Source organism: Prinia subflava, chromosome 4 (assembly GCF_021018805.1).
Source record: "Prinia subflava isolate CZ2003 ecotype Zambia chromosome 4, Cam_Psub_1.2, whole genome shotgun sequence".
Lineage (NCBI taxonomy): Eukaryota > Metazoa > Chordata > Aves > Passeriformes > Cisticolidae > Prinia > Prinia subflava.
The window spans coordinates 29,167,077-29,191,977 of record NC_086250.1 but is presented as its reverse complement, the minus strand read 5'-3'; the positions used below and the strand labels follow the sequence as shown (position 1 = coordinate 29,191,977).

The following is a 24,901-nucleotide window of genomic DNA, read 5'->3' as shown; positions in this document are numbered from 1 at the left end:
GGATTGCTTAAGTTTGTGCCTTTTATGTCCAGTAGAATGATATGCCTCTAAAACTGGCTCAGCAGCATTCGTATTTGTATATGTACAGCAATATTTGTTCTAGAATTGCTACCCCAAAACACACAGACTAAAAATAAATAAAGCATTTGGTTTGAATTGTACATAAAAGTTTTAAATCCCCGCTTTATAGTTTTTGCATTAGTGACTGTTTCAAAGAATTGCTGTTTGTTACATGGCAGATTAAAAACCCCTAGTTTGTTTATACGATGGAAAGCTAAGTTTTCTGAGTCTGCTCCTTCTTTTCTCTTTTACCATTTCACATCTTTCTCCTATTCAATTCTGATTTTTATAAAGCAAAACTCTTCAGGCAGACCAAACCCATATTAAATATCCCAGCACTGAAGAAGCTAAAAAGTAGCTTTAAGTAGTTTCATGCACTACGTACATAGTCCCAAAAGTAATTTAATTTAGTCACCTTTTCTTACCCCTACAACTATTTCTTTTCTCTTCTGTGACTGTATGGAAGACTCATGCAGACAGAGGAGAAAAAGAGCAACTAACATTGTTGAAAGAAACAGTGAAATACAAATGTACTCCACCAAGCCTAGCACTATAGCACTTTCAGATGTCTCAGGCTAGAGAGTAAAGGTACCTGTGATCCAGAGCATTCTTATGAGGTGCCAGTATTGTCATTTAAAGATTGAGTTTTTAAGTTTGAATTTCATTACTCTTGTAAGTTGATCAGATATTTAGTGCTATTTTTAAGAGACATTAAGTTCTCGTGAAAAAATCAACAGAAGTCTGTTTAGGAAAGATCCTGCTGATATACTGCCTATTTAATTTTTATGCTACCTTTTTCATAACAATATCTGAAATTTTAAGCAACAAACATTTATTACATTCTTCTGTTCTTGTTTCTCATTCACCACATAAATCGTGGTCTTCCTCCCTCTGCCTTTATAGCAGCCAGCCGTGGTTTTAGAAACAAATTATTATGACTTCAAGTGATGAATAAACAGCAGAAGCAAAGGAAGTCTTGAGATACTAGCCACATAAAAATCCCATTAATAAAATAACATAGGAAAAGAGAACTACAGCAAAGCTGTAAAAAAGCAGCTTTGCATCTAGACAAGACGTATTGCTGTTCTCAAAGATGCATTAGTGAACTCCAAAGAAATAGCCTTAATTTGAACGTCGTGATATCAGAACATATTTTTTGAGCAAAAGCTCTGTGCCTACATATGCAGAATTATTTTAGTAATAAAAACAGATCTGTATAAATTTATTGTTCTTCTGAACATAGTGAAGTCAGTGCCATTCCAAAAAAGCAATGGAGGCTTTTTGCAAGATCTCACGTCATAGGTAGCTGAACTGTCAACTAAATTTCAAGGGGCAAAACCTATTCTTTCCCCCCTTCCCATCAATCCAACGAAAAAATTTAGCGGGGATTCCACAACTATCACTGGAGGCTGGATCTGGGGCTAGCTGAACTTCACAGACAAAAACAGGAACAAGAATGACCTTGAAGACCTAAATTGTTTTAAACCATCTCTGAGAATGCTTACGAAAGCCCGTGTTTGTTCCTCAGACCTCATTTTAAATCTGTGCTGCTGCCAGTGATTAAAACCACCTTTTTTTTCATAAACTGAATAAATTAAATTCAAAAGCACCCAGGCATTACAAACAGATGAAATCATACCGACCAATATTTCACTTAACAAAGGAGATTTTTTTCTCAGATGAATTTACTTAATTACTAAATACAGAACTTAATTTTTAAGATAACTATTAATTCTCTTATCCCCTGATGCTTAAGAATTATAAGCAATAACTGTTACAAAATCCTTCAGAATTTGTAATCCTTCCCCGGTCCTTTTTTTTTTTTTTTTTTTATTTTTTTTTTTTTTTTTAAGGAACGATGCATTTCAGGCGTTACTGGGGAGTGAGGTCCAAGGCAGCGTCTCAGTGTGGGAGCTCTCTCTGTGCAGGGGAGCTGCTCCGCTCCCTCAGCCACACGGTCCAGCCTAATACATATTCATTTACCCCTTTGATAACAAAGGCTCCCTCCCCCCTTCCGCCTCGACTTTTTAAAGATACTATCTTTTATTATTTTATAGGTTTAGGTTTCTTTCCTGAAATCTTTAAAAAGACACCCCTTAATCCTTCTCCCGTCAATTCTCCCTCCGAGATAACCCCGTGCAATTTGCAGGGAGCCCTGACCCGCAGCCAGGGGCTGGGGTGAGACTATTATGGCTACTTTTGCTTTGTTTTCCCTCTTTTCCTTCCTTTTTTTTTTTTTTTTTTTTTTTTTTTTTTCTTTTTTTTTTTTTTTTTTTTTTTTCTTTTTTCCCCTTTCCCCTTCCCCCCTCTGTGTCTCTTTCTAAAGTCGGCTCGGGGCGCCGGGGCACTGACGAAAGGTGGCTGGGTACCGAGCAGCACCCACGGCGCAATCAACCATCTTTACGCTGAATAAACAGCTTCGTGGTTATTAAAATAATAATAATTTTTTTTTAAAGGGGGGGGAGGGGGGAGGAAATCGGCGCGCGCATCGGCGGGCAATGGCTGTTTGTAGCAACGAGGTATTTAGCGCCGGAGGGTACAGGGGGGTGGAGACCAGGGTGGGGTGTCCCAGGAGCTTCGGCCGCCGCAAGTCCCTGGCAGAGAGCTCCTGGCAGCGGCCCCTGCCGCCTCCCGGCCCCGCGGGCGGGCCCCGCCGCCGCGCTCAGGTGCCCGCGGCTGCCGGCGCCGGGCGGGCCGGGCGCCCCTCGTCCCTCGGCCCGGCACGGGCGGCTGCGCTCCCGCGCTCGCCCGCGTCCCTCCGGAGTCCCTCCGGGGTCCCGCCAAGCCCCGCGGGCCCCGCCGGCCCGGTCCCTCCGCAGCCCCGGGCACTGACCTGCGCGTCGCCCGCCGCTCCGCGGGCGGAGGAGGAGGAGGCGGGGGACGGCGGGGCAGCGTTCGGCGACCGCTGCCCCGGCGTGACAGGGGCGGCGGCTCGGTGCGTCGGCCCCGGCTGGCCGCGATCGCGGCGGAGGCGCCGGAGCGGGTCCTGTCACATGATGCGGTTCCTGGAAAGTTCCTGGAAAGCAGCCTTTGTATGTAACCATCCCGGGAGGGGGGAGCGGCGGGGGCAGGATGCCCTCGCCTCGCAATCAAAGGCGAGCAGACCGCCCGCGCCGGGGAGAGGGGGGGGCAGCGGAGGGTGTTGTTTCCCCAGGAGCACCATCTTCCTCCGGCAGCCTCTGTCCGCCCCAGCACAGCCTCGACGCTTCTCCCCGGCGGCGGCTGCTGTCTGCCCCCGGCCCCCCGACGCCGCCGGGAGCCAGAACAACCTGACGGCCCCACCTCCAGGCGGCGGCAGCGGCGGCCCCAGCCCCGTCCCGCCGAGCCCGGGTGAGTCCCCTTGTCATCGCGCCCCTCCGCCCGATGCCCTGCCGCGCTGCGAGAGCCGGCAGCCTGGCCGCCCCGCTCCCGGTACGGCGCTGCCGACCTCCGGGATGGAGCTCCCCCGCAGCCGGCGGCAGGCTGCTCCGGCTCTCCTCGCCTCGGCCGGGGGACGCCCGGCTGCAGGCAGCCGCCACCGCCTGGCAAGCCTTCCGTCCCCGCCGAACTCCCGCGGCGGCGGCGCTTGGCGGCTGGGCGCTCCCGGAGCCTCCCTTTCACACCAGGGGTCGCGCCCGGGCACCGCTGGCGGGACTGCTCCCACCTGCGCCGGCCGGCCCGGCGCCCGCAGCCTCTCCGCTGACAGGCGCACCTGCGCCCGGCCACCGAGCCGGAGGCGGGAGCTTCTGCGCGGGGAAGGAGGGCTTTGTCGAGGGGTTCCCGGGTGTGTGCCTACACATGTTGGCATAGAAAACAGTCAGAACACCCTATCTGTTACCACTGCAGTTTAATCTGGAGAAGTTTCTGAGCTCTGCCGCGGAACTTGTTAGGGGAGGAACCACCTCAGCATAACCCTCACCTGGCGGCTGCCGCGCACCCGCAGGCAGAGACTGCCCGGTTCGCAAGCAGCGGCGGGGGGTTCCCGGTCTTTCCCGTGAGCCCCCGTCCCTCCGCTCCGGCCAAGCCGGCTAGGCTCCCCCTCGCTGGTACTACCCCGCTTTGTGTCTCTCCTGATGTGGCGGCGCTCCCAGGAGAGAAGAGACTCTTTTTGTCCCTCCCGTTAGCTTCAGCCAAGAGCAAAGATTTTTCTTTTCTCCTAATATTAGCATTTAATGGAGCGGGAAACGCATATTTCCTGCCCCGCGCTAATTATAGCGCGTCCTCCACCGTGCTGCCCCTTCTGTTCCCAACCGGCCGGCGAAGCCCCGGAGCCGGCGCTGCCGGCGCACTCGCCCCGCAGCTCGGGTACGGCACTGCCCGAGGGGCTCTCCCACCCCAGGGGCATGGCCCACGCCGGGCTCCCGTTCCTAGAGGTACTGCTTCGCGGGTGACCGTACTGGAAGGCGTCCGTGCTTACCGTCCGTACTCACCGCAGCGTGAAAGCCAGGCAGCGCTGGGGCTGGGACCTCTGTCCCGCTCGGCTGGTTACCCCTCCTCCCTCACACCTTTAGGTGCACGGCTCTCCCCCACGACCTCCTCCCTCCCCAAAAGTCTCAGAGCTGCTGGTCGGGCTCGCACGCCCCAGCCGAGGGAGCGGGCCATAAGCGCGTTCGGCTTGGCGATAAAGCGAGGCCACCTTCCCGGGCTGCCGCCTGCACCGGGTTCCCGGTGGAGAGGAGCCGAGGACAGGCTGGGCGGCGGGGGGAGGAGATGTCCCTCCCCCGCTCCGCCGGGAGGTGATCTCCCGCCGCGGGTCCCTCCTCTGGATGCTGGGAAGTTCCGAAGCGGGATCGCCAGAAACACGCTCTGCATCGGGAGCGCCTCTCGCGGGGCTCGCCGCTAACCACGCTGTCTCCCCGCTCGCAGGCGGCGCCCGGGCCGGGGGCCGGGACCATGCACCCGGCGCGGCGCTGAACCCCGCGGCGGCCGAGCCGAGCCCTCTCCTGCCGGCAGCCCCCGACCTGCGTGCGAGCGGGGCCGCGCCCGCCGCCGCCGCCCATGACCCTGCGCTCCGCCGAGTCCCTGGAGAGCGCGGAGAGCTCCGGGGAGCGCTGGCGGCACCCCGGGACGGCGGCGCCCGTTGCCGAGGAGTGCCGTGAGGCGGAGCAGCTGGCCGCGGCTATGGAGGAGCTGCGGCGAGCAGGTAAGCCCGGGCGGCCGGGAAGGGGAAAGCGCCCGGGGCGGCGGCGCTGTCCGGGGGGAGGCAGAGCGGAGCGTCGGGGATCCCCGCCGAGCCGAGAGGGGAACCGGGCGGCGGTGCGACGCCCGGCCATCGCCGCCCCGCGCTGCGAGGTCGCGTTCCCGCGGCGGAGAGGGGCGGCGACGGCTCCGACCTTCCGCGGACTGCGGCGGCCGAAGCGAAAGCGCCGGCAGCGCCGCGCCCCGGCGGCAGCCCGCGATCTGCGGCCGCGCAGGGCCAGGCGCTGCCGCCGGCCGGGGCGGCCACGGCGCCGCATCCCCTCGGCCCCGCGTACCTGCGCTGCCCTCGCCGGAGTGGCGGCGGCTCGCCCGGCCCCGCAGGACGCGAGGCTTGGTTGCGGGAGGAGGGAAGGGTTTTTTGTCTTCATCGCAGCCGCGCCAGGACAGCAGCTACCGCGCCGGAGTCGTTTTCTTATGCCTTTGCTCTCGATCGCTAGACAAACCTCATTTCAACAGCAGCCTGCTCAGAGTTAGCCAAAGCGGGCGTTCCGCGGGATGCCAGCCTGTGCCTTGCGGACGCAGCGCTGGCCCCGGCGGGAGAGCGGCGGGAGCCGCGGGACGCGTCCCTGCTAACCAGGGCCGGCCCGCCGGCTCCGGTGCCGGCCCCGCAGGACGCCGCAGGAAAGTTTGTGCGTGTGCGTGCATAGATATGAAAATAAAATGTGAGCTGGAAGGCTCTGTCAAAACGAGACACATTGTAAAACAAATGCATTTAAATAGCAAATAAAAATTTACTGTGTCTGCAGGACTTCAGCTTTCAAAAACAAAAGAAATGGGTGACTGAAAGTGTATCAGCCAGAGCAGATTTTAAATCAAACAGGAATAAACAAATCCCTTCTCTCTCTCATCTTTTAACAGGATGGTACTGGGGCAACATGACTGTTGCTGAAGCCAAAGAAAGGTTACAGGATGCCCCTGAAGGGACCTTTTTGGTTAGGGATAGTTCGCATTCAGAGTATCTACTGACTATATCGGTAAAAACATCAGCGGGACCGACCAATCTACGTATAGAATATCAAGATGGCAAGTTCAGACTGGACTCTATCACTTGTGTCAGGTCTAGACTTAAACAGTTCAACAGCGTTGTGCATTTGATTGAGTACTATGTTCTTATGTGCAAAGATAGAACTGAAACACCTACAAATGGAACAGTTCATCTTTACTTGAACAGACCCCTCTATACATCTGCTCCATCTCTGCAACACCGCTGCAGAATAGCTATAAACAAGAGCACAAATCAGATCTGGGAGCTGCCATTACCAACAAGACTAAAAGAGTACTTGAAAGAGTATCAATACCAGGTATAAATATATTTTCTAAATGCCTCTAACACAGAGTAACTTTTGAATGCAATTCTTAAAATCAGCCAAAGAACTGAGTAACCAGTTGTACAACTCGGCATGGAATTCACTATCAAAACAGTGGCAGTTCTGGGGGAAAGGTTTTTATTTCAGATGCTACAAAGGGAGACTTTATGTAAAATAATCCCAGTTTGCATCCTTGGGGGTTTGACAAGGTGGCATGCTATTCTTGCAAGGAGAGAGAAGCCACAAATCTGTCCAGAGTGTGTTGCTTTGTCAATAAAATGCTGCACTATCACATGCTTACTAAAGCAGTGGGACCGGGAGAGACTTCATAAGTGGTCAGAAACATATGAGTTTACAAGTATCTCAGTTGTCTGATTCCAAGATTAATTTGGTGCTGGTGTTCATATAATCCAAAAGCTTAACTAGATCACACTGTGATAATCTTGCTAAAGTTATGCAACTAATCAAATCCAGTCAGAAAAATGATCATGTATTCAGTTTTTATTGAACTACTCTCCTGCTTTTCTGCAAGCAAAGGAGTACTGTAAGTAATCAGTCTAAAGCATTGTTTTTCAAAGTTCTCTGAAAGCTGACTTTAAGAAGAAATGCCACGTCTTTCACAGGAGCCCAGTATATTGCTGATTATACCAGACTGGTATCCCAGAATCCTTAACATCTTCACAGTGGTGATGTATCCTTGCTATTATTATTAAGCCTCTTTTGGTTGAGGCTTTAGAACTATATGCTTCAGAATTGCTTCAGACAGTTCCAATGTCAAAACATGGATATCAGCAGTTACACGTCTTCTACAGTGTAGAATGTTTTCTTCAGCCTGTTTCCCAAAATATGGGGAAATATGATGTGGATTTTTTAAGGGGGTTGGGTTTCCTTTCTCTTCTTTTTTATTTTCTTTTTCTTTTATTTTTTAACTTCCATTGTAGCTATCAGATGATTACTCAATAAAGTAAATCAAAGTGCACAACAATCTCCCAATCTCTGTATGTATGGATTTGCTACTACTCAAGAAAGAGTGCTCTTATGAAGGAACTTATATAATTTCCCAGCTAATTCTCAGATGAATGCACATGTATCAGTGAGGATGAATACTTCTGCTTTGCCTTTGTGGTGCTGCTCGAAAGTCTAGCTGGATTACATTCAGATTAGTGGCTTATAGGCTGCCTGCTGAATTCCTGTAGTTGGGTATTAGCATAGGACATTGCTTTTTCTGTTACAGCAGTCTTCCAAACAGGAGGAGGGGACTCAAACCCTCAGTACCCATTCTTCAGCCCAAATGTAAAGTATTTAATGGAAGAAATACACAGGACGAGAATAATAGGAGAGCAGTAAAGAGAGAAACAAGGACATAGACTCATCCTTAGTCAACAAATTAATAGTTTTAATTCTTTCCCTAGCTTATTTGTTAATTAAAGCAAAGACCTTTGCTTGAACAAGGAGAGTTGTCAAGACTTGCTGTAATCTAGCTTTGCCCAGGCTGAAATAGAAACAACATAAAATAATCTTGTTTTCTTTGTGACTTAACTGCTCTGTTGTACTGTCAAGATGTTCTGTCCCTTTTCATAAACTCTGGGGCACTGACCAGCTTACTTCTTGCATCTAAACTCCCAGTGTTATACACTCAGTTTAGTCTGTGACATGCTGGCAGAAATGAGTAGTAGAGTCTTGGAGAAAGAGAAGGCACTAAGAACCTGAGGCAGAGTAGATGGTTCCTTGGTATGACATATACTTTATATGTTCTTGTGCTTGCTGTGGAAAAGGTGGATTTCTCCTCCTCCATAGCTTAAATCTTCTGTCCCCATTTTCAACTTAAGCTTTAGTATAGAAATGGGAGTAGTTTTCTTCTGAAAAACAAACCCAAAGTATTTTGTGATTTAAAATTTTCCCCATGTCTTGACAAAATGTATTTGGAAGTTTTTCACATTATATGGTGACCACCCTTTGGTTCCCATGCCCAAGGAGCTCTTGTATTCCAGGGATGTGTCATAATCACACAGTTCTTGTCATCAGTCTTGCTAAGATCTGCCACCCTCAGGCTGAAGAGCTTTTCCTGTGAGCAGAGCCTGTCAAAAAACTGTGTTCCTGGGAACACTTTTCATTCTGATGAATCTTTTCTTACCATTCTCGTCTAGCTCTACCCTGTGGTGAGAGGACTGCTATTGGAATAACTTCCATCACAGTCACAAACACTCTAATCTGCTGCTGTGTTAACAGTCTTCTACTGTACCTTTTCAGCCAGGGTGACATGCTTGGGCTCTCAGTGGTAAAAACATTGTACTAAGGACCTTTAAAATAAATCCCTAGGGGGTTAAAATCATGAATACCTGTGCTAGAGCAAGCAGACTAATTGGAGCTTTGGGGTGCAATGAGACTGCTATATTGCAAATATAAGAAATTATTTATGGCTTGCTGCTGGCAGACTATGTAAGCAGTCACAGGCCGGCCAAGTGTACCCCACAGCAGAGCCAGGCTCTGAGGAGCAAGGAGCAGATGCAGGGAAGCTTGCTGTTTTTTCTAATAACACTTCTCCAAAGAACAAGGGCAAATGGCAGGCTGAGGACAAGGAGTGCTGGCAAAGTGAAAAGTGGTGATTCCTGTAACTAATCAAGATTAGTTACTGTGATGGGGAATCGAGTCACCAAACATTGGGCATATTGACCTAGACTTCATATAATTTGTATTAGTTCCTGTGAGGAAAAGCAGGTTCTGTAACTCTAGTGTGCTTGAAGCTGTGAACAATATTTTAAACAGACTGGAGGGGGAACTAGTCCTCTTTGTATGAAAGCACAGTTCTTGTCCTCATTAGGATACCAGTCCTAGGGTTGATGCATTGCACTAGTAAAACTAAACCACAGCATAGCTTGCAGAAAGCTTGCCTTCTTTCTAATGCAGCACAGAGGAATGACTTGTTCTGGTACAAAAAATCTGATGATAGAACATGACTAGATTTCAGCACTACAAAGATCTTGCATGTAGACTTTGTGAATTTTCAGACATGAAAAGTTTCAGACACGTTGCTCAAATATTTTTTTTAAAAAATTCAGTGCCTTTTTTTTCTTTTATTTTTCTTTACCTTATGGATGTTGTAGCTTGTTTGCAGCACTAGCTTTTAAATTGTGGGCCCTTCAGATTATAAAAATTACTTCTAACTGATATATATAATCTTGAATTGCTAGAGTGTGCAGCAAAGCCAGTTTCACAGGTTCAGTGCCCATGAGTCAACCAAACATCATGATAAGAGCTTTAATCCTAAGCCTTTTTTTTCACCCCATGTGTTGGTTTGGTTTTTGAGTCTTGAAGTTTCAGATTTATCTGGAATGTTAGAAAACCTCTTCACTTTACTCAAAGGAACACTGAGAATCCTACAATCCTAAAAGGCAATGCTTAAAAAAACCAACCAAAATAAACATAATTGCAAGATGAACAATGAAAATGGCAATGATATTTAGTTTAGCACTAAACCTAGCAGAAGTGTAAACTAGGGCAGCATTTCAGTTGTATGGGTATCTTCCTGCTGGTAGTATTATCACTGGATACAGAAAATGGTTTGAGTACAAAGTGAATGGATAGAGTGGGAAGGTAACCAAGCAGCTGACCCAGTGCATTAGAAGTAATTTTATTTTAATCTGATCTTGTCAGTATAGTTCTAATTATATTTTATGTAACCACATTCTAGATAAATATATATAAATATAAAATTATAATAAATATAAAATGATTAGCAAGAAGGAAAAATTGTTCACTAGAATATGGGGGGCAGAGGGTTTTTTAATATCTTACAACAAGGAGGAATTTACTCCTATAATGAGACTAAGTCTCATCACCTTGAGAAAACAGAATTTACAAGTGACAGGGAGGACAGAGTTCTGTAGTTGTGTCGATTTCTGTACCTCAGCCAACTCTCACATTTTAGCAAAATGTTCCTGCAGGTAAATTACTTTGTTAAAGATTGTTTAAAAAACTTTATTTACTTACATGCTCTATTCAAGAGCTTTTTCTTGTATTCCTGATAACAATCCTATTTATTTTTCCTTTGGCTATAGTCTTAGGCTCTAGCAGAAAGTAAGGCAAGTGATATCAGGGCTTTGCTCTCCTTAAGCCAAAACACATAATGGAAATGGCAAGAGATATCTTTAGACACGAGTGTCATGTCTAAAAGTCATTTAAAATAAAGTAAAATAAAATTTCTGCCAACTTTACAGTCATTAAACAAAATCTAAGTATGATATTTACTGCTAGAGGAAACAATGGCTTGAGGGACTCTAAAAACTGTATTGCTAATTCTCAATAACAATAAAAAAATATTGAAAGGAGAAATTTTATTTAAAAAATATAGACATTAATGAAAATTTTACTATCTAAACCAAAAAAATTCTAAATAGAATAAGTAGAAGTTAGTTGAAAGGTCTGGGCTGGTTAGTTCTGCATACACAAAGGAAGTGGGGATGACAAGCTGCTTTGGTATCTCAGCCTAGCTCCTGATAACTACTTCTCTATTAGCATTAGATTCAGCAGGTCTCAGTATTTTGCTAAGCCATTAGCATGACTGAAAATGCCTGGAAACAACATTCCACTGACACATAACTTCACCATGGTCTGAGCTTGCTTTCCAACAACGTGGTGATTTGCCACAGTATTGCTAAAACCGGGCAGTTTCTACAGTAGGCCGATATCAGTCACAGGAACGGGGAGGCAGAGGTGGTTCAGGTGCTGACCATCACTGGTCCCTATCCCCTGTCTGAGACAGAGAGCACACTACAAACTAGGTGAAACAGCTGCCAGGAAATAGATGAGAAAATATTCTGCTTTCTAAGGAGGGAATTACCTGTCTGGCTTTCATGTCTGAGAAGGGACTAAAAGGAAAGGATATGGAAAAGCCAGGAGCTCCTGTGAGAGGTGGCACTTCTCACAAGGTGTATCAAATAACTAACTCCCTGGATGAGTACAATGCTGAAAGGCATATTAGTAGAGATTTAAGGTCATGGGGAATAACGAGTATCAGTACAGTTTGAATCCATACATAGACAAAGTCTGGGCAGATAGCTCAATTTCACAGAAAAGGAAAATTAGCTTATAGCAAATTCAGTCTGTCCTGGTGCCAGGGTTACCGAGCAGGAGAGGGATTAACTGTGTTTATTAATCAGGTTATTTACAGGGCTCTAAAGTAGCCAGTGCCTCTGAGAAAGTCTATAGAAATACAAAAATATATCACCATAATTACGCTGATTAGTCTGCCTGATAAATTGTGTATTTTATTCTACTTAGATTCTATTTTTAATAAGGGATTGCACCTGTGTTTCATTTCATTTTCTTCCAGAATTGGAGCCATTATTTTTCCAGGAACTGAAATACGAAAATAATACCACTCCTTTCTATGGTATTAAGGAGGAATATAATGCTGGAGCAAAAGCTATTTATATTAGCATAAGGAATGAGCTGGTATTTAGTAGGAAAAACTTCAAACAGATAATATCCAGGAAAAGTTTGGTGGTGAGAGCTGCAAGGAACAAAATACACTAAAAAACCCCAAACAAACTAATTAAATGCTTCTGTCTTGATTTTTCTTTCACTGGAGGGCAGGGTTTATGTAAGTAAATCCTTTCAATTCCAGTCAAACTGTTCTATAATTGATGTTTCATAGCTGAGGTTTGCAACTTGGTATGCTGTTAGTTAACAAACAGTAAATGCAGACATAAGTTAGACATGGGAAAAGATTCAGAGCCCCGTGCAATTTCCTCTTTTGAAGTTATTTGGATCAGGCTTGATAACAGGAGTTTTATGAAAAATAGTTGTAAATCTGGTAGCTGAAAGCACAAAAATCCCCTTTCAAAATGCTGCGTTACAATTTAACTGTATCTCTTTAGGTTGCAGCCCTGAAATGGGATCTGTTCGGCTGAGTCGCTGTACCCACAGTCTGCTGCAGGGGGAAATCTCCAAATTTGAGAGGTTGCTCTGGACACCTTATTACATACATTTGCTTTTTTTTCTTGCCCTGTTTGACACATCTGGAGGGCAGAATAAGTCAAGGATCAGCTCTCACTATTCAAGGGATTTTAAGCTGGTTCATTTTTTTTTTTTTGTAGGAAGAGCACTCATAAATACTGAGCTGCAATTTATCCATCTGTAAAGTGGGTGGTGAAGGCAACATTCTGTAATTTCTCAGCATGGAGTGAAAAGTGGCTTATACTTCAAATAATATTGATAGGAACTTAAGCTGCAATGAGGGCAATATCTTTGACTGGCTGCACTGCTAAAAAGAGAGAAGGAAGTGAGGAAAGTGAGATCCTTGTCTAACTAGATTGCAGTGGATGTGGCACAGCTCCTTCCTGAGTTGAAGTGCTTCAGACGTGCATTTTCTGTGAGGCAAATGGCTTGTGAGCAGCCTTCTGGAAATTCATCTGTTTCTTTTAACTCCCCTGACAGAGGATGCAGTGCCTACTGCAGGATGCTTCACTAGCCTGCAGGCAGGCAGGTTGCATTTCGACAGGGAACAAAATAGATCAAGTGAATTTCTAATCGAAGAGTATTTTTTTGTTTGAAAAGAGGATGTATGGGAAAAGTATAAGCAGTGGCAAATATCTTGCTAGGCTATCTGTAAAAATATTCCATGAATCATTACTAGCTCCTGAAGTCCAACCTTAAAGAAAGAATTTTAAAGAAAGAATCTTTTAAAATTTGTATTGTATATGAGTTTGTCCAGTTCAAATCCTGGGAAAGCAACAGATTACAAAAAACAATAGCTATTCTCCCCCTAATAAAAGCAACCTTCCAGTCTTTTATCTAAAATATTAGAAAACCATTTCATATGCAGGAATTTGTAAGTAAAGTAAGTTGGTTTTGTGAAAAAGGTTTCAGACTTAAATCTTTAATTAATTTTAGTTATTTGCCAATATTTGATTTTCAGGTCAATTCGTGAATTTTCTTTGTTTGTTCTCATATGAATAAAATTGTGCTTTACGTTTAAAAAATAATTTCATAGGTCAGGAATAAATAATAAATAATAAGGGGGAGTATTTCATCTGTTCCCTTAAAGAATCTTTAATTTAAACTTAAAAATAGAGAACTACATTAATTCATATATTTAAAGGAGTATAAATTCTGAGAAATACTGAGTCATGTTTTGCAAGTATTAATTGCATGGGGGTTTTTTTACAATTAATTGCATTTTTAAAATGAAATGTATACAAAAGTTTTGCACTGGATGCCTGCTTCCTTTTTATAACTATTTCTCCTTTTTATAACTTTTTGCTAGGGATTATTTTTATCATAGTAAACAGCACTAAGAATTCATTGCAGTAGTGCTAATAAACATTTATTTTTATTATGGAAACAAATGTAAATTTATAGACACTACAGAGTCACTAAACTCCATGTTTTAAAATGCTTTAAAACTTTCTGTGCTGTGTTTTATCTACATGCTGGATGTGCCTTTTAATAAAATACTACTTTTAAGGAAGCTCATGACGTGTCACCTATATTTTATATTAATTCCTCTCTTTGATCTGCATTTAATTTAAAAGAATGGAAGTTACAAAGTATCAGAACAATTACGCAGCAGCCCAAGAGCTGATCCTGTTCAGTGATGTGCTTCAGTCCTGCCCATCCTGCCCATCATCTTTTTTTTAGGAGGGATAAGGAATCATTTTTTTGGTAGCAAATGCCACCTGAAGAGTGACATCCCTTCCCAACTGATCCCCTAGTGCCCTCAAATCCTGCCAACATCCAGCATAGCATGCCTAAATTTTGGTCTACAGTTTGAGCAAACTTTCTATACCAAACCCTTCCCTTTCTTGGCATCAGCCAGGTTTTCAGTGACTGGCACAGGAAATTTGGATTTTGGCTTTACAGAGGCCCACAGCTGCAAAGGGGAGTGCAGTGGGGACCAGAGTGAGAAAGAAGGGAGGAGGGAGGAAGGGAAGGGGACAGCAGTGGACAGCAATAGTTTGCAAGACCTTCATCTGGCCTTCAGGCCACCTAGTTTGGCTCACCCTGACTTACATTTCAACACTGTTTTGGAGACACATCACTTACAGAAATATTTTCTGCGCTCTTCTTTCTAAAATTGACAGGCAAGCATACAAGATATGTTTCTCTTTTCCTTCTTAATTTCTAAGGTTTTGTGAGAGATTTAACCAATTAGATGTGTTTTTAATAAACAAATCTAGAGCCTTCTATTTTTTCTTTTGTCCCTAAAGCTGGCATGCTGTCCTGCAGACAATTGAAAACAACCTAATCCTAATAGATTAAATCTGCTTGTGACAGTTTTAAGAACACATTTGGCCTCTTGTTATCAGCAGAAAACTAACTGGTCTGTAGAAAACAAAATACATGCTTGGATACAGCTTGACTCTAATTAGCAAGAACGATCCTCTTAAAAGCATTTTTAATAAAATCTCATTGTTCTGGTACAGTTTCTAAAAAGGTTTGTGACTTTTAAGTGAGCTTTTAAAAAGTGTATAATAAATGTAACGATCTGGGATTATGACTTGGAATAACCTACATGTAAAGTGAATAGCATTGTCAGAAGAGATACTGCTTAGCTTGATTCCCACAGATTTGGACTTGTGACCCTGAATTCAGCAGTCCTTAAAAGTGTGTCCCGATGACCACTGATGGTCCCTCAATCTGCAGAACCAGGCAGAACAACAACAGGTCCCTCAATCTGCAGAACAAGCGTTTAAGACTAAAAGTCTGAGGATACTAATTTGAGGATTGACTATGGTTCATTGATCTGCAAAGTCTAGGAAATACTTTTTAATCTACATGGCTAGCTTTGGGATTTGAGCAGTTAGAGGGGCTTTGACTTGACACCAAACTGGCTCAAATATATATATGTATGTATTTTTCCTTAAATCTGAAAAAGAACCAAACCATCTCTCTGAAGGTTTGTTGAAATTGGACCAGAACGGAGCTGGAAGACCTTTAGTGAGGGCTCAACCCAAATGGGACCAAAACAAAGAATTTAAGGACCTCTCTCCTTGGAGTTAAAGTATTAACTCTGTGCATCCTTATCCTGTACCTGTACTATACAATCAAAACCTGGGCTGCATTGCTAAAGATGAACCTGAAACAACAGCAGCATATGTACAGTTTCCACTAGATAAATTTGCAGCACTAGTTATTAACTAGTGGAAGGAAAAGGAAACTCCAGATTTTCCCTTAATGAGACTTGGACCTCTGGTGCTGTCCTCTTCCTTCCTAGGCTTATCTGATTTCTTCCACTGCTTTTCTTCTTTCTATCTGTTCAGACTGCAAGCAAATACATGACTATACACTCACTGTGTAACTGCTAGAATTTCCTTGGGTGGAATCTGGAGCTGCTCTATGTATATCCATACATTTCGCTAACTTTCTAAGACATTCTTGGATAGTATAAAGTGGAAAAAAACCCTTTTAATTTTATACTAAACCTTTTGCCTCATCTGGCAAGACGATATAGTAAATGCAAGTGATGTAAGTGTTTGTCCTAATCTTCTATTTTAAAATGCAGCCACATTATTTGCAATTAAAAGCAGCTGTCAGGATTGCCATGATGAGATTCTCTGAAGTCTTCAAGTTTGGTCATTCCAATTCCAGACACAATACAGTTCCTTAGAGCCTCACTGAAAGAAAAAAAAAAAAAAGGAGCATTGTCAATCAGAAGTACAAGAAGCTTGGAAGCTTTCAGTGGCTGCGTAGTGCTGCGGTGAGGAATCCTACAGATGGTTTGTGGTGTCTCTGCTCCCTGGTGCTGCTCTGCGCTCTTTACAAATGTATCTTCTCACAACTAATACTACAAACATCTTGTCAAGAAAATTTAAAACTACCTCAGTTGTACCTTGGCTACAACAGCAGCATACTTCTTCTCTTCGAGCTACCGATGATGACTTACTTGTGCAGCTTCCAGCATTGTCAAATATGTTAATGCATTGCTCTGAAACAACCCAGAGGAGTATTTAGATTTTTTTTTATATCTGAATACCTAGAAGACTAACATGTGCCTGAGACAAAAAAAAAAGAAAAAAAAAGAGCTTGGTTTATCAGATGTACTGAAATATTATTTATCAATTATTCACAAGCAATTTAACTCCCTGTATCAAATTTATTACCTATAAATAATTATAGATAAAAGCATTAGGTCATCAAACCAAAACACTTCTTTAAAGCTGCTAAATAAGTAGCATCTCTGCAGAAGCATGATAAATGTATCTATTTTTTTTAACATTTCTTAAAACCAGTATACAAACTTTACATTCTATGTCCACACAAATTCTCAACTGTCAGCCACAGGAAAATCAAAAGGAAAGGATTTAAGATTCCTGAGTGTGACTGCCTATCTTAATGCAAAATCTTGCAGATAAATATCATGTTAAACATAAGCAGTATATGAACTCTACCAATAATACTTTTGGTCACGATCTTCCATGGCAAGTGTTTCCTACATACAGTATCTAGGAAAGGCACATAAAGGATTCCACAACTAGTTTCCAAATACCCTTAAATATTTCAAATACCCTTAACTCTGTACAATGAGTCTAAACAGAGTGTACAAATCCCATTCACAAGGTGACGTTCTAGCAGCAGCTGCAGCAAGCACCTTTCCTGCTTTTGCAGAGGGCAGGCATTAGCACGCTGTGCAGACCGCAGCCAGCCTGCTGTGGCTGCCTGCAGCTTCAAAGGTGGTACGTTCCAGCACTGGAAGATTTTTTTCCCCTTTCATCGCTATTATGGTCCCGACACGAAAGAAAAAGGGCTGAGACCACTCCATCCCGTGTGACACCTACGCAAAGATGGAAAAAAGTTATTCCATGATGTGTGAGCGAAAGTGTCACCGCCTCATTTTTACAGCTCTGTGAATCAGTCTTCTCTTTTCTACCGTGTTTCGGTTTCAGGCATCCGTATAAAACGAAGTGAATAATACAGTAACAGAGGAATAAAACAACAAGAATGTGCATAGCACTGTGGTACACACAGGCCAGCCCTTACTTTACTAAATGGTTTTCATCTATTAAAGTTTGTTCGTTTTTAGGCTGTTCAGATGAAAATAATGAAGATAAATGTGTACATTATTCGATATAATACTGCTATTTTTGATATGACGATACCAGCACAGGGATGAAGTGCAGCTTAGCGCATACTCACAAATAGGAAACCAGTATGCCTAGAGAGTAATGAGATCAGCTGTTTCTAATGTCGTTAACACTGCAATTTCGTAATTTCTAATTTAATTTTAGATACAACCCCTCCTCTCACTACACACCCGCACCACCCTGACTCTCGAGAGGGCAGCAGGTCCTCGAACTCCTGGAAAGGCGCCTCCTCGGCGGAGACACTCCGGTCCCCGCCCCGGCTGCGGCCCCGAGCAGCGGCGGCGCCGCGGGCCCGTTCCCGGGCGGGCGCTGGGGCCCGCTGCCCTCAGCTGACATGGCGGCCGCGGGCCCCTCCCGCGCTGGCGGCCCGGCAGCGGCCGCCCCTCCTCGGCCGGCCCGCGGCACGGCGGCGGCGGCGGCTTCCGGCGGAGCCCTCTTGCCTTCAACAAAGATGGTGCTCCCCGCGCAAGCTCCGCGGGCGCCGGCGCTTCCTGGGTAGCTTCCCGCTCCCCTCGTGTAAGTACGGGGCGGGAGCGGCGTGCGCTCCTCGCGCACTGCTCATCCGCCCGGGCGCTGCCGACGGCCCCGCACGGCTCGTCCCGTCCCGCCCCAGGCGCCGCCGAGGGGGAAGCGGGAGAGCGGTGCCGCGGAGCCCCCCTCGCTGCGGGGCCGGGGCAGGGGCCGGGCTTCCCGGGGGGGCCGGGCCGGGGCGGCGGGGCCGCCTCCAGTGGCGCAGCTCTGCCCGGAGGGAGGCCGGGAGGGGCGGAAGGTCGGGGGCTGCTGCTGCCTGCGGGGCTCGGGCCGGGGTGCGGGCAGCTGTCCCCTGGCTGTCACAGGAGCAGCAGCTGCCAGACCTCGGCAGGGAACGCGTTAAAAGCAAAACTTGCCTTTTTTTGGGGGGGAGGGAGGGGGAGTGTGTGAGGGATGTGTGTGAGGGATGTGTGTGAGGGATGTGTGTGAGGGATGTGTGTGAGGGATGTGTGTGAGGGATGTGTGTGAGGGATGTGTGTGAGGGATGTGTGTGAGGGATGTGTGTGAGGGATGTGTGTGAGGGATGTGTGTGAGGGATGTGTGTGAGGGATGTGTGTGAGGGATGTGTGTGTGTGTGTGTGTGTAAGATTTTTAACCCGCAGGCTGACTGGGAGTAGCTGCAATCATTCATGGGTTAGGTAGGTCAGTGCAGTTGGTGTTCTGGAAAACGGTGCAATGTTTTAGCAAAAAACTTAAGTTAATGTACATTTTTAGCGTCAGAGGAGGTTCTAATTGTGATAAACGCCAATCACTCGTTTTTTGAAATTTATGAACATTTAATAAAGAATAAAAATTGGTTACAAAAATATTAATACAATAATAAAAGTTTAAAAAAAGTTTTCAGAGACAGGACAAATAATGAGACAACAAGAGCAAAGAAGGTAGCCCGGGCTTTTGTCTTCCCTCCCTCCCAGACAAAGGCTGGGAAGGAGAAGGGCCCAGAACAAAGAGAAGTCTTCTTTTTTAAGCCTTCAGTTTATGACTATTCATATCTTACGTAAAACAAGTAATTTTCAGCTGTTTCTTGTCACAAAAGCTTTCTGTTAATTAAAAGAACGCATGAGAGCATATGTCCTTGAGAAAGTTAGGTTCTGTGAATAAGAGGCCATAAATTCTTCTTCACTAGAAGGTTTAGAGGCCTCTGTAAGGTTTAGGGGCCTCTGTGAATGTTATCTCTGTGCTGAGGAATTTTTCTTCTTGAGCAAAAAAATATAACACACATACACAGCTTCTATTGTACTATAACTTATTGTTAATTACAAAACTACATTCACTACATTATTCTAATGTTAATATAGTATAACTTTTCTATCTATCAGATTACATATAGTAAATATCTGCATAGAGCCACATATACAATATGCCTTTTTCACAATATCAAAAGTTTTACCCCTATTTATGGTCAGTTACTCTATCAGATCCAGAAAAATGCACACCTGCTTGGTGTGGTGATGGTGTGGTGCCCATTCAGCAGGTCCTGGGCTATATTTCGTAAATTTTGGCTTTATGATGGAAAAGATCCATTTTCAGAAGTATCTGGGGAATGTTTGAACCATGTCATCTTTTGGGTAAATGGACATCTCATATTTTTCATTTTCTGGAAAATTACTAGACTAAATTCAGAACTTACTTTGAATTCCTAGATATAGACTGTGATTAAAATGAATTTGTAATTCTCTGTTGCACAAAACTCTGTCCCAACACTGTTACACATCAAAATCCTGATATATTTCCATATCTAGCTTCTTAGTTCCTAACTCAGACATTAGCTTCTCACAGTAAACACACACAAAGAAACACTTTATCTTTAAAAAGACCTTAGAAATCAGTATGGCCCATCCTGGAAGTTTACCAAGCCGATGCCAGGACTTTAAACCCTCAGTTGTGCGTGCTCTGCAGTCAACAAGGCAAAGGCCTTTTTCAGGAGAAATTCCCCCTTCAGATTCCTGGCTTGATAGGCATTTCTCAGTGCCCAAAGGTGCAAACCTTTGGTTTGTAAGAGCTTTATTTTTGAAAAGTGTTGGCTGCATTGTTCGTGAAGAACTCCTCAAGTTCTGTACAGTCCTCATCCATCACATGAGGAGGCTCCTGAACGGGGCCTCTTGGGGCCCATTCAGAATGTAAAACACAAAAATTGTAGTATCTGAAACAGTTTTTTGCCTGGGTTGAAATGACACCCTCAGAGGTGCTGCTGGATCCCTTTGTTGAACTCTGTAAGTGCTTCATGAGCTCAGGGGTGCTCTCCTAGAAGGAAGAAGTGGTAGGATTTCCTGCCTGAATTTTGCTGTAGTCCAGGTATTGCTTCCTGTAGTGTAAAGGTACTATGTGTTAGAGAGCAGAATCTTCAGCTTCACCTGTCCAAAATGAGCATCCTAACATCAAGTGGGAAAACCCAGTGCTCTTTTTCTGTCTCCTTGCTTGCACTGCTGTCTCAGTCCGTGATGGAGTTTGATGTTTGAACTCTGCTTGGCAAACTAGCATTTCCTAGGGACATGGGCTGGCATAGCAGTGTTTGATTCCCACATGATCCCTAAACAGAAGGTAAGCACCTGGAAATTCACTTCAGTAGATGAGAAATGCACTGGGTAACCTGGCAAAGGTGGAGTCCTCCAGGAAGATGTTTTCCAGCAGTGCTTTTGACACTTGATGGAACCAGTTTTGGAAAGCAGCTTTGTCAGAAGATGTCACAGACAGGATTTTCCAGTCTCTCTCATGGCACTGTGCTCTTGCATTCTGTCCATGGTGCCATTTACATGCCGATATGTTCTGTTGGTCACCCTCCTGGATTTTAACAACCAGGCCAACCAAACAATCTTTGATGGGGCCCTGGGAGTCAGTAGGCAGCTCTGACGGTAGAAAGACCCCATCAAAACCTTCGAAAATGCAAAAAGCTTTGAAAATTCTGTCTCTCCTTGTATCCTCAAGCTGAATGAAGCAGAGTTTTTGCAAGGTCTAATGGTTCAAACAGCAGTGTCTAGTTTAATTATGAGAAACCCTCTTGGTAATCACACTCAACACCTGCTGCCGTTTTTTGACTTCATTATTTAATAATGAGAAAGTATTTAATTGTGTTGTCCTATTATTTTCCTTTTCAAGTGGCATTAATGGGGCTAGGGATATGTTTGTTGTTAAGGACTAGACTAGACACTTTGATTTGGTTTGAAGGTCTGACACAGACTGCTGACTTGAACTTGGATGAGCTTCTTGGTCTCTCTGGACCCTGATTATTCTTTTGTAGAGTGGCTATGAAATGCATGTTTTTCAGCTTTTGTCTAGTCAGAGTGTTAGTCAAATAAAATGGAAGCTGGAAGAGGGCATCCGATCACTTCCTGTGAACACATTAGAAGAGAAAGAGCTACTAAAGCTAAGGAACAGTTTTGGCAGAACAAATGCCTATAAATAGAAGGGGATAAATTTGAGATGGAAATTCAAGTAAAGTTTCTTCTCATCAGAACAGTTGAGTTCCAGAGCAGTCTTCCAGAATGATTCAAGGGTGAGAATGACCTGGTACGTAAGGTACATTTCTACCCCTCCTAAACTTGAAATGCATCATGTAGGTCAAAGCTACCTGCTGATTCTGTCCCAGCTGCTGCTGCTTCTGCCTGGCTGGCAGCAGTCATGCTGCTGCTTTTGTAATTGTATCAGTTGTCAGGTGTGACATCTCTTTCATTTTGGGGGGTTAGTGTCTCTTAAGGACTGGCAAGTACTCTAGCTACCTCGAGTACGGACCTTAACCAGTTAATAGCAGGATTATTTGGCATGGTTTTCACTCCAACAAAGGACTGGTCTTTGCAATGCCAAATGTTCTATTCCTGTCTAGTATTTCCCAGAAATTGCATCATTTTACCTCGTGAGACAGTGAAATCTGAGTGGAAAGAAGATGATGGGGATCATTGGTAGTTTTGCCAGGTTGGTGATTCTGACAGGTGTCAGACATCACTTTTGGATGTTTAGATACCACTTCTGGATGTTAAAGGTTGAAGTATTTTAATCTTCACATATTTCCTTACTCCTTTTTGCACACTCTAGGTTGCCAGATGGATGCCAGAGACAAGCAGCTTTTACGCTCCCTGCGCCTGGAGCTCTGTACAGAGGTGCTGGTGGATGGACTCGTAATTCAGTATCTCTACCAAGAAGGGATTCTCACAGACAGTCATGTTCAAGAAATAAAAGCCCAAACCACTAGTCAGAGGAAAACCATGATGCTCCTTGATATTCTCCCCACCAGAGGACCCAAAGCTTTTGATGCATTCTTGGATTCCTTACAGGAGTTCCCGTGGGTTAAGGACAAGTTGATGCTAAAGCGTAAGGAAATGACAATACAAGATCCTTCAGGTAAGCCAGGGTTGCTGTTGCTGCTATTTTGAAGCTTGTTCTGAAGCCATAATTTTAAAAGTATTGAATATACCAGTAACTTTAAGTTACGTGTCGTGTAAACTCATGATACCAAGAAAAGGGAACAGTCTTGAATTTCCTGGAAGCCACTCAAACACCAGGAAATATTGCAAAGTTTGGGGCAAGAGCAGGGCTGAGTTTCACGAGACAAGGAGACAGCAGGAGGGGCTATCTTGGGAGAGGCTGGAATATAGGAGGACCCATAATCCATTGCCTAGAGGGGAATGGACTATAAAAAGCAGTTTTCACTAGCTGCAGAACAATGTCTTCACCAATCATGTTTAATATTGTTTTGCTTGTGTATGTTTTACAGTGGTTTGTTCCTGAAAAATTTATAGAGTTTTTATTTGTTTACTTTTATTGTGATTTTAATGTAATTTTGATTTGGTGCTATATGCTAATTTAGATTTATTTAGTTTATTATATTTAGTGGAGTCTAAATATCTAGGATCATTACTTGCAAAATTACTAGCTGTTGCATATTTTTAAAACAAATGTAGGAGCTAATTGATTATTTAGTATAATCTCTGGCTTTTTGGCATTTGAATGTACTTCTAAAATTAGTTTTCTAGACTTGATGTTTATTCAGATGTGATTTTTTTACTAGTCTATGCATGCAGTTGCTGAGCAATTTTGAAGTCAAGATAACAGCTTTAAGTGCACATTTCTTGTCCTGGATTCTGTCAGCATGCACTGGCTGCTAACTTCATGTTTCCAGTGAGGTAGTGAGATAGTCCTCACTTGGGAACATCTTTTCCAAGCAGTCTGATTAATCTTTCTCCAAGCCCTTGCCTGCTGCTGTACCCCCATTTGAGTTTGGTCATACATATTTTGATGCACATGACATGTGATTTTTCTAGTGTCAGTGTGCTTTGCGTGAGACTGAAAGCCTGTGAAGAAGGGTGGCTAAGACCCGCTGACCATCATGTGCACCTGCATCTCAGTTAGCTGCATGTTCAAGAACATTTTGTCAAGATCTGCTGGACAAATCTGAGATTATCTTACCTGAGGACATTTTGAATGAAATACTGTGACAGCTGGTCTTTCTGTTGGTCTCTGTGTATGTTGTGTGTGTGCTTGGAAACGAGTAAATAATTTTCAAAATTTGGGAATAAATGTCCTGTGCTGCCTAAAGGTCTCAGCACAATGCAAACCGTGGTATTGAGTGTGTTGGAAAAGGCCTTGTTCACTTAAATACTGTCATGCTGGTGGTCTTTATTTGCCTCACAAATCAGCCTCTTTGTTTGATAATTGCTGCTTAAACTGGTGAATAACCTTACAGTTCCAGACAGACACAGCCATTAAATGCAGTCAAGATCATGTAGTTTGTTACTGAAAAAATTGTTACCAATTTTTGTCCTTTTGATTGTTTTATGGATTGCTTGTTCCTGCTCTTGATCACTTGTGACTAATGTGCTGGATTTCTGCATGTCTGGTTTTGAGTGGACTGACTATACTTGATAGTCCTATTGCCAAATTTTGTGTGTGAATTAGAAAAGGCTTCCAGGTTAGATCAAAGGTCACTGTTATTTTTATGGTGGCAATACAGACAGTAAGAACAGGATAGGAGACAGAAAGCCAAGTTTGTTTTAATATTGAGGCATGTTCTTTAGAAACCAAAGAGAGCACCATCTGTGCTCTCATAAATGCTAAGTGTGCCCTGGAATGAATTGGAAACTATGGTGGCAGCATCAGCCCTGATTACATGCAAGAAAATGTGGTTTGGGATAAAAAGCTTCGCTCTGCATTCTAACAACAGACTTGGAAGCTTTTGTCTTGGCAGAGTACATGAACATATGCTTAGCCTTAAGCATGGAAAAAGCCATTGGCTCTAATAAAACTATAAGCATATTTAAAATTGTGTTCTCTAGTGCTAGATAAGTTAACTTCTGCCTTATTGGAAACTATTCTTATAACTGATTATTTGTCAACAGTAATTTGTTTTAAAGAAGCCATTTGTGGTGAAAAAAGCTTGCCATATATACACTATCCTTTTTTAGACCCTAAAACTTTTTAAATGCAGATTGATTTTATGTCCCCAGATTTAAAAAAAAATTTTCTTTTCATAAATATTATGGAAATGGAATGTTTTCTGTTTACTTGCTTATGCTCAATTAAAATTCTGTTAAGGAAGATATCCTTGGTTTTTACAGGCCCTTTTACAACACTAAGGAGTGGTAGCAAACTGATCCTTGATAGGAGCTTTTATTTTAATCTTTTGCTTCTCAGTGATTACATGTAGGATTTTTAAAGTCAGTATTAAATAGACTATTAGATTATGTCTATCTGAACCTGAAAAGTGGCATGTACACAGTGATTTTTTTGTGCAGGCCTTTGAATTATTTT

General features: G+C 44.0%; 2 protein-coding genes and 1 long non-coding RNA gene across 3 annotated transcripts in view; 2 read left to right on the top strand and 1 right to left on the bottom strand.

Moving 5' to 3' along the window:
- Positions 1-3,250: 3,250 nt before the first annotated feature.
- Positions 3,251-14,016, top strand: SOCS2 (suppressor of cytokine signaling 2). Its single transcript, XM_063396328.1, has 3 exons — positions 3,251-3,390; positions 4,906-5,182; positions 6,097-14,016. Exons 2-3 carry the CDS (start codon positions 5,038-5,040, stop codon positions 6,543-6,545), a joined length of 594 nt encoding a protein of 197 aa, XP_063252398.1. The 5' UTR covers positions 3,251-3,390; positions 4,906-5,037; the 3' UTR covers positions 6,546-14,016.
- A 1,917-nt stretch (positions 14,017-15,933) lies between these two features.
- Positions 15,934-17,931, bottom strand: LOC134550060 (uncharacterized). The gene is made up of 2 exons (XR_010080240.1): positions 17,800-17,931; positions 15,934-17,319 (listed from the first exon to the last, which is right to left on the bottom strand). It is a non-coding gene; the product is annotated as an uncharacterized LOC134550060 (long non-coding RNA).
- The window catches only part of CRADD (CASP2 and RIPK1 domain containing adaptor with death domain), an 81,137-nt gene continuing 74,102 nt past the window's right edge, over positions 17,867-24,901 (top strand). Inside the window, exons 1-2 of the mRNA XM_063396329.1 lie at positions 17,867-18,145; positions 22,190-22,495. Of these exons, the coding sequence (XP_063252399.1) occupies positions 22,198-22,495 (298 nt within the window). The 5' untranslated portion in view covers positions 17,867-18,145; positions 22,190-22,197. The remainder of the gene's footprint in view (positions 18,146-22,189; positions 22,496-24,901) is intronic.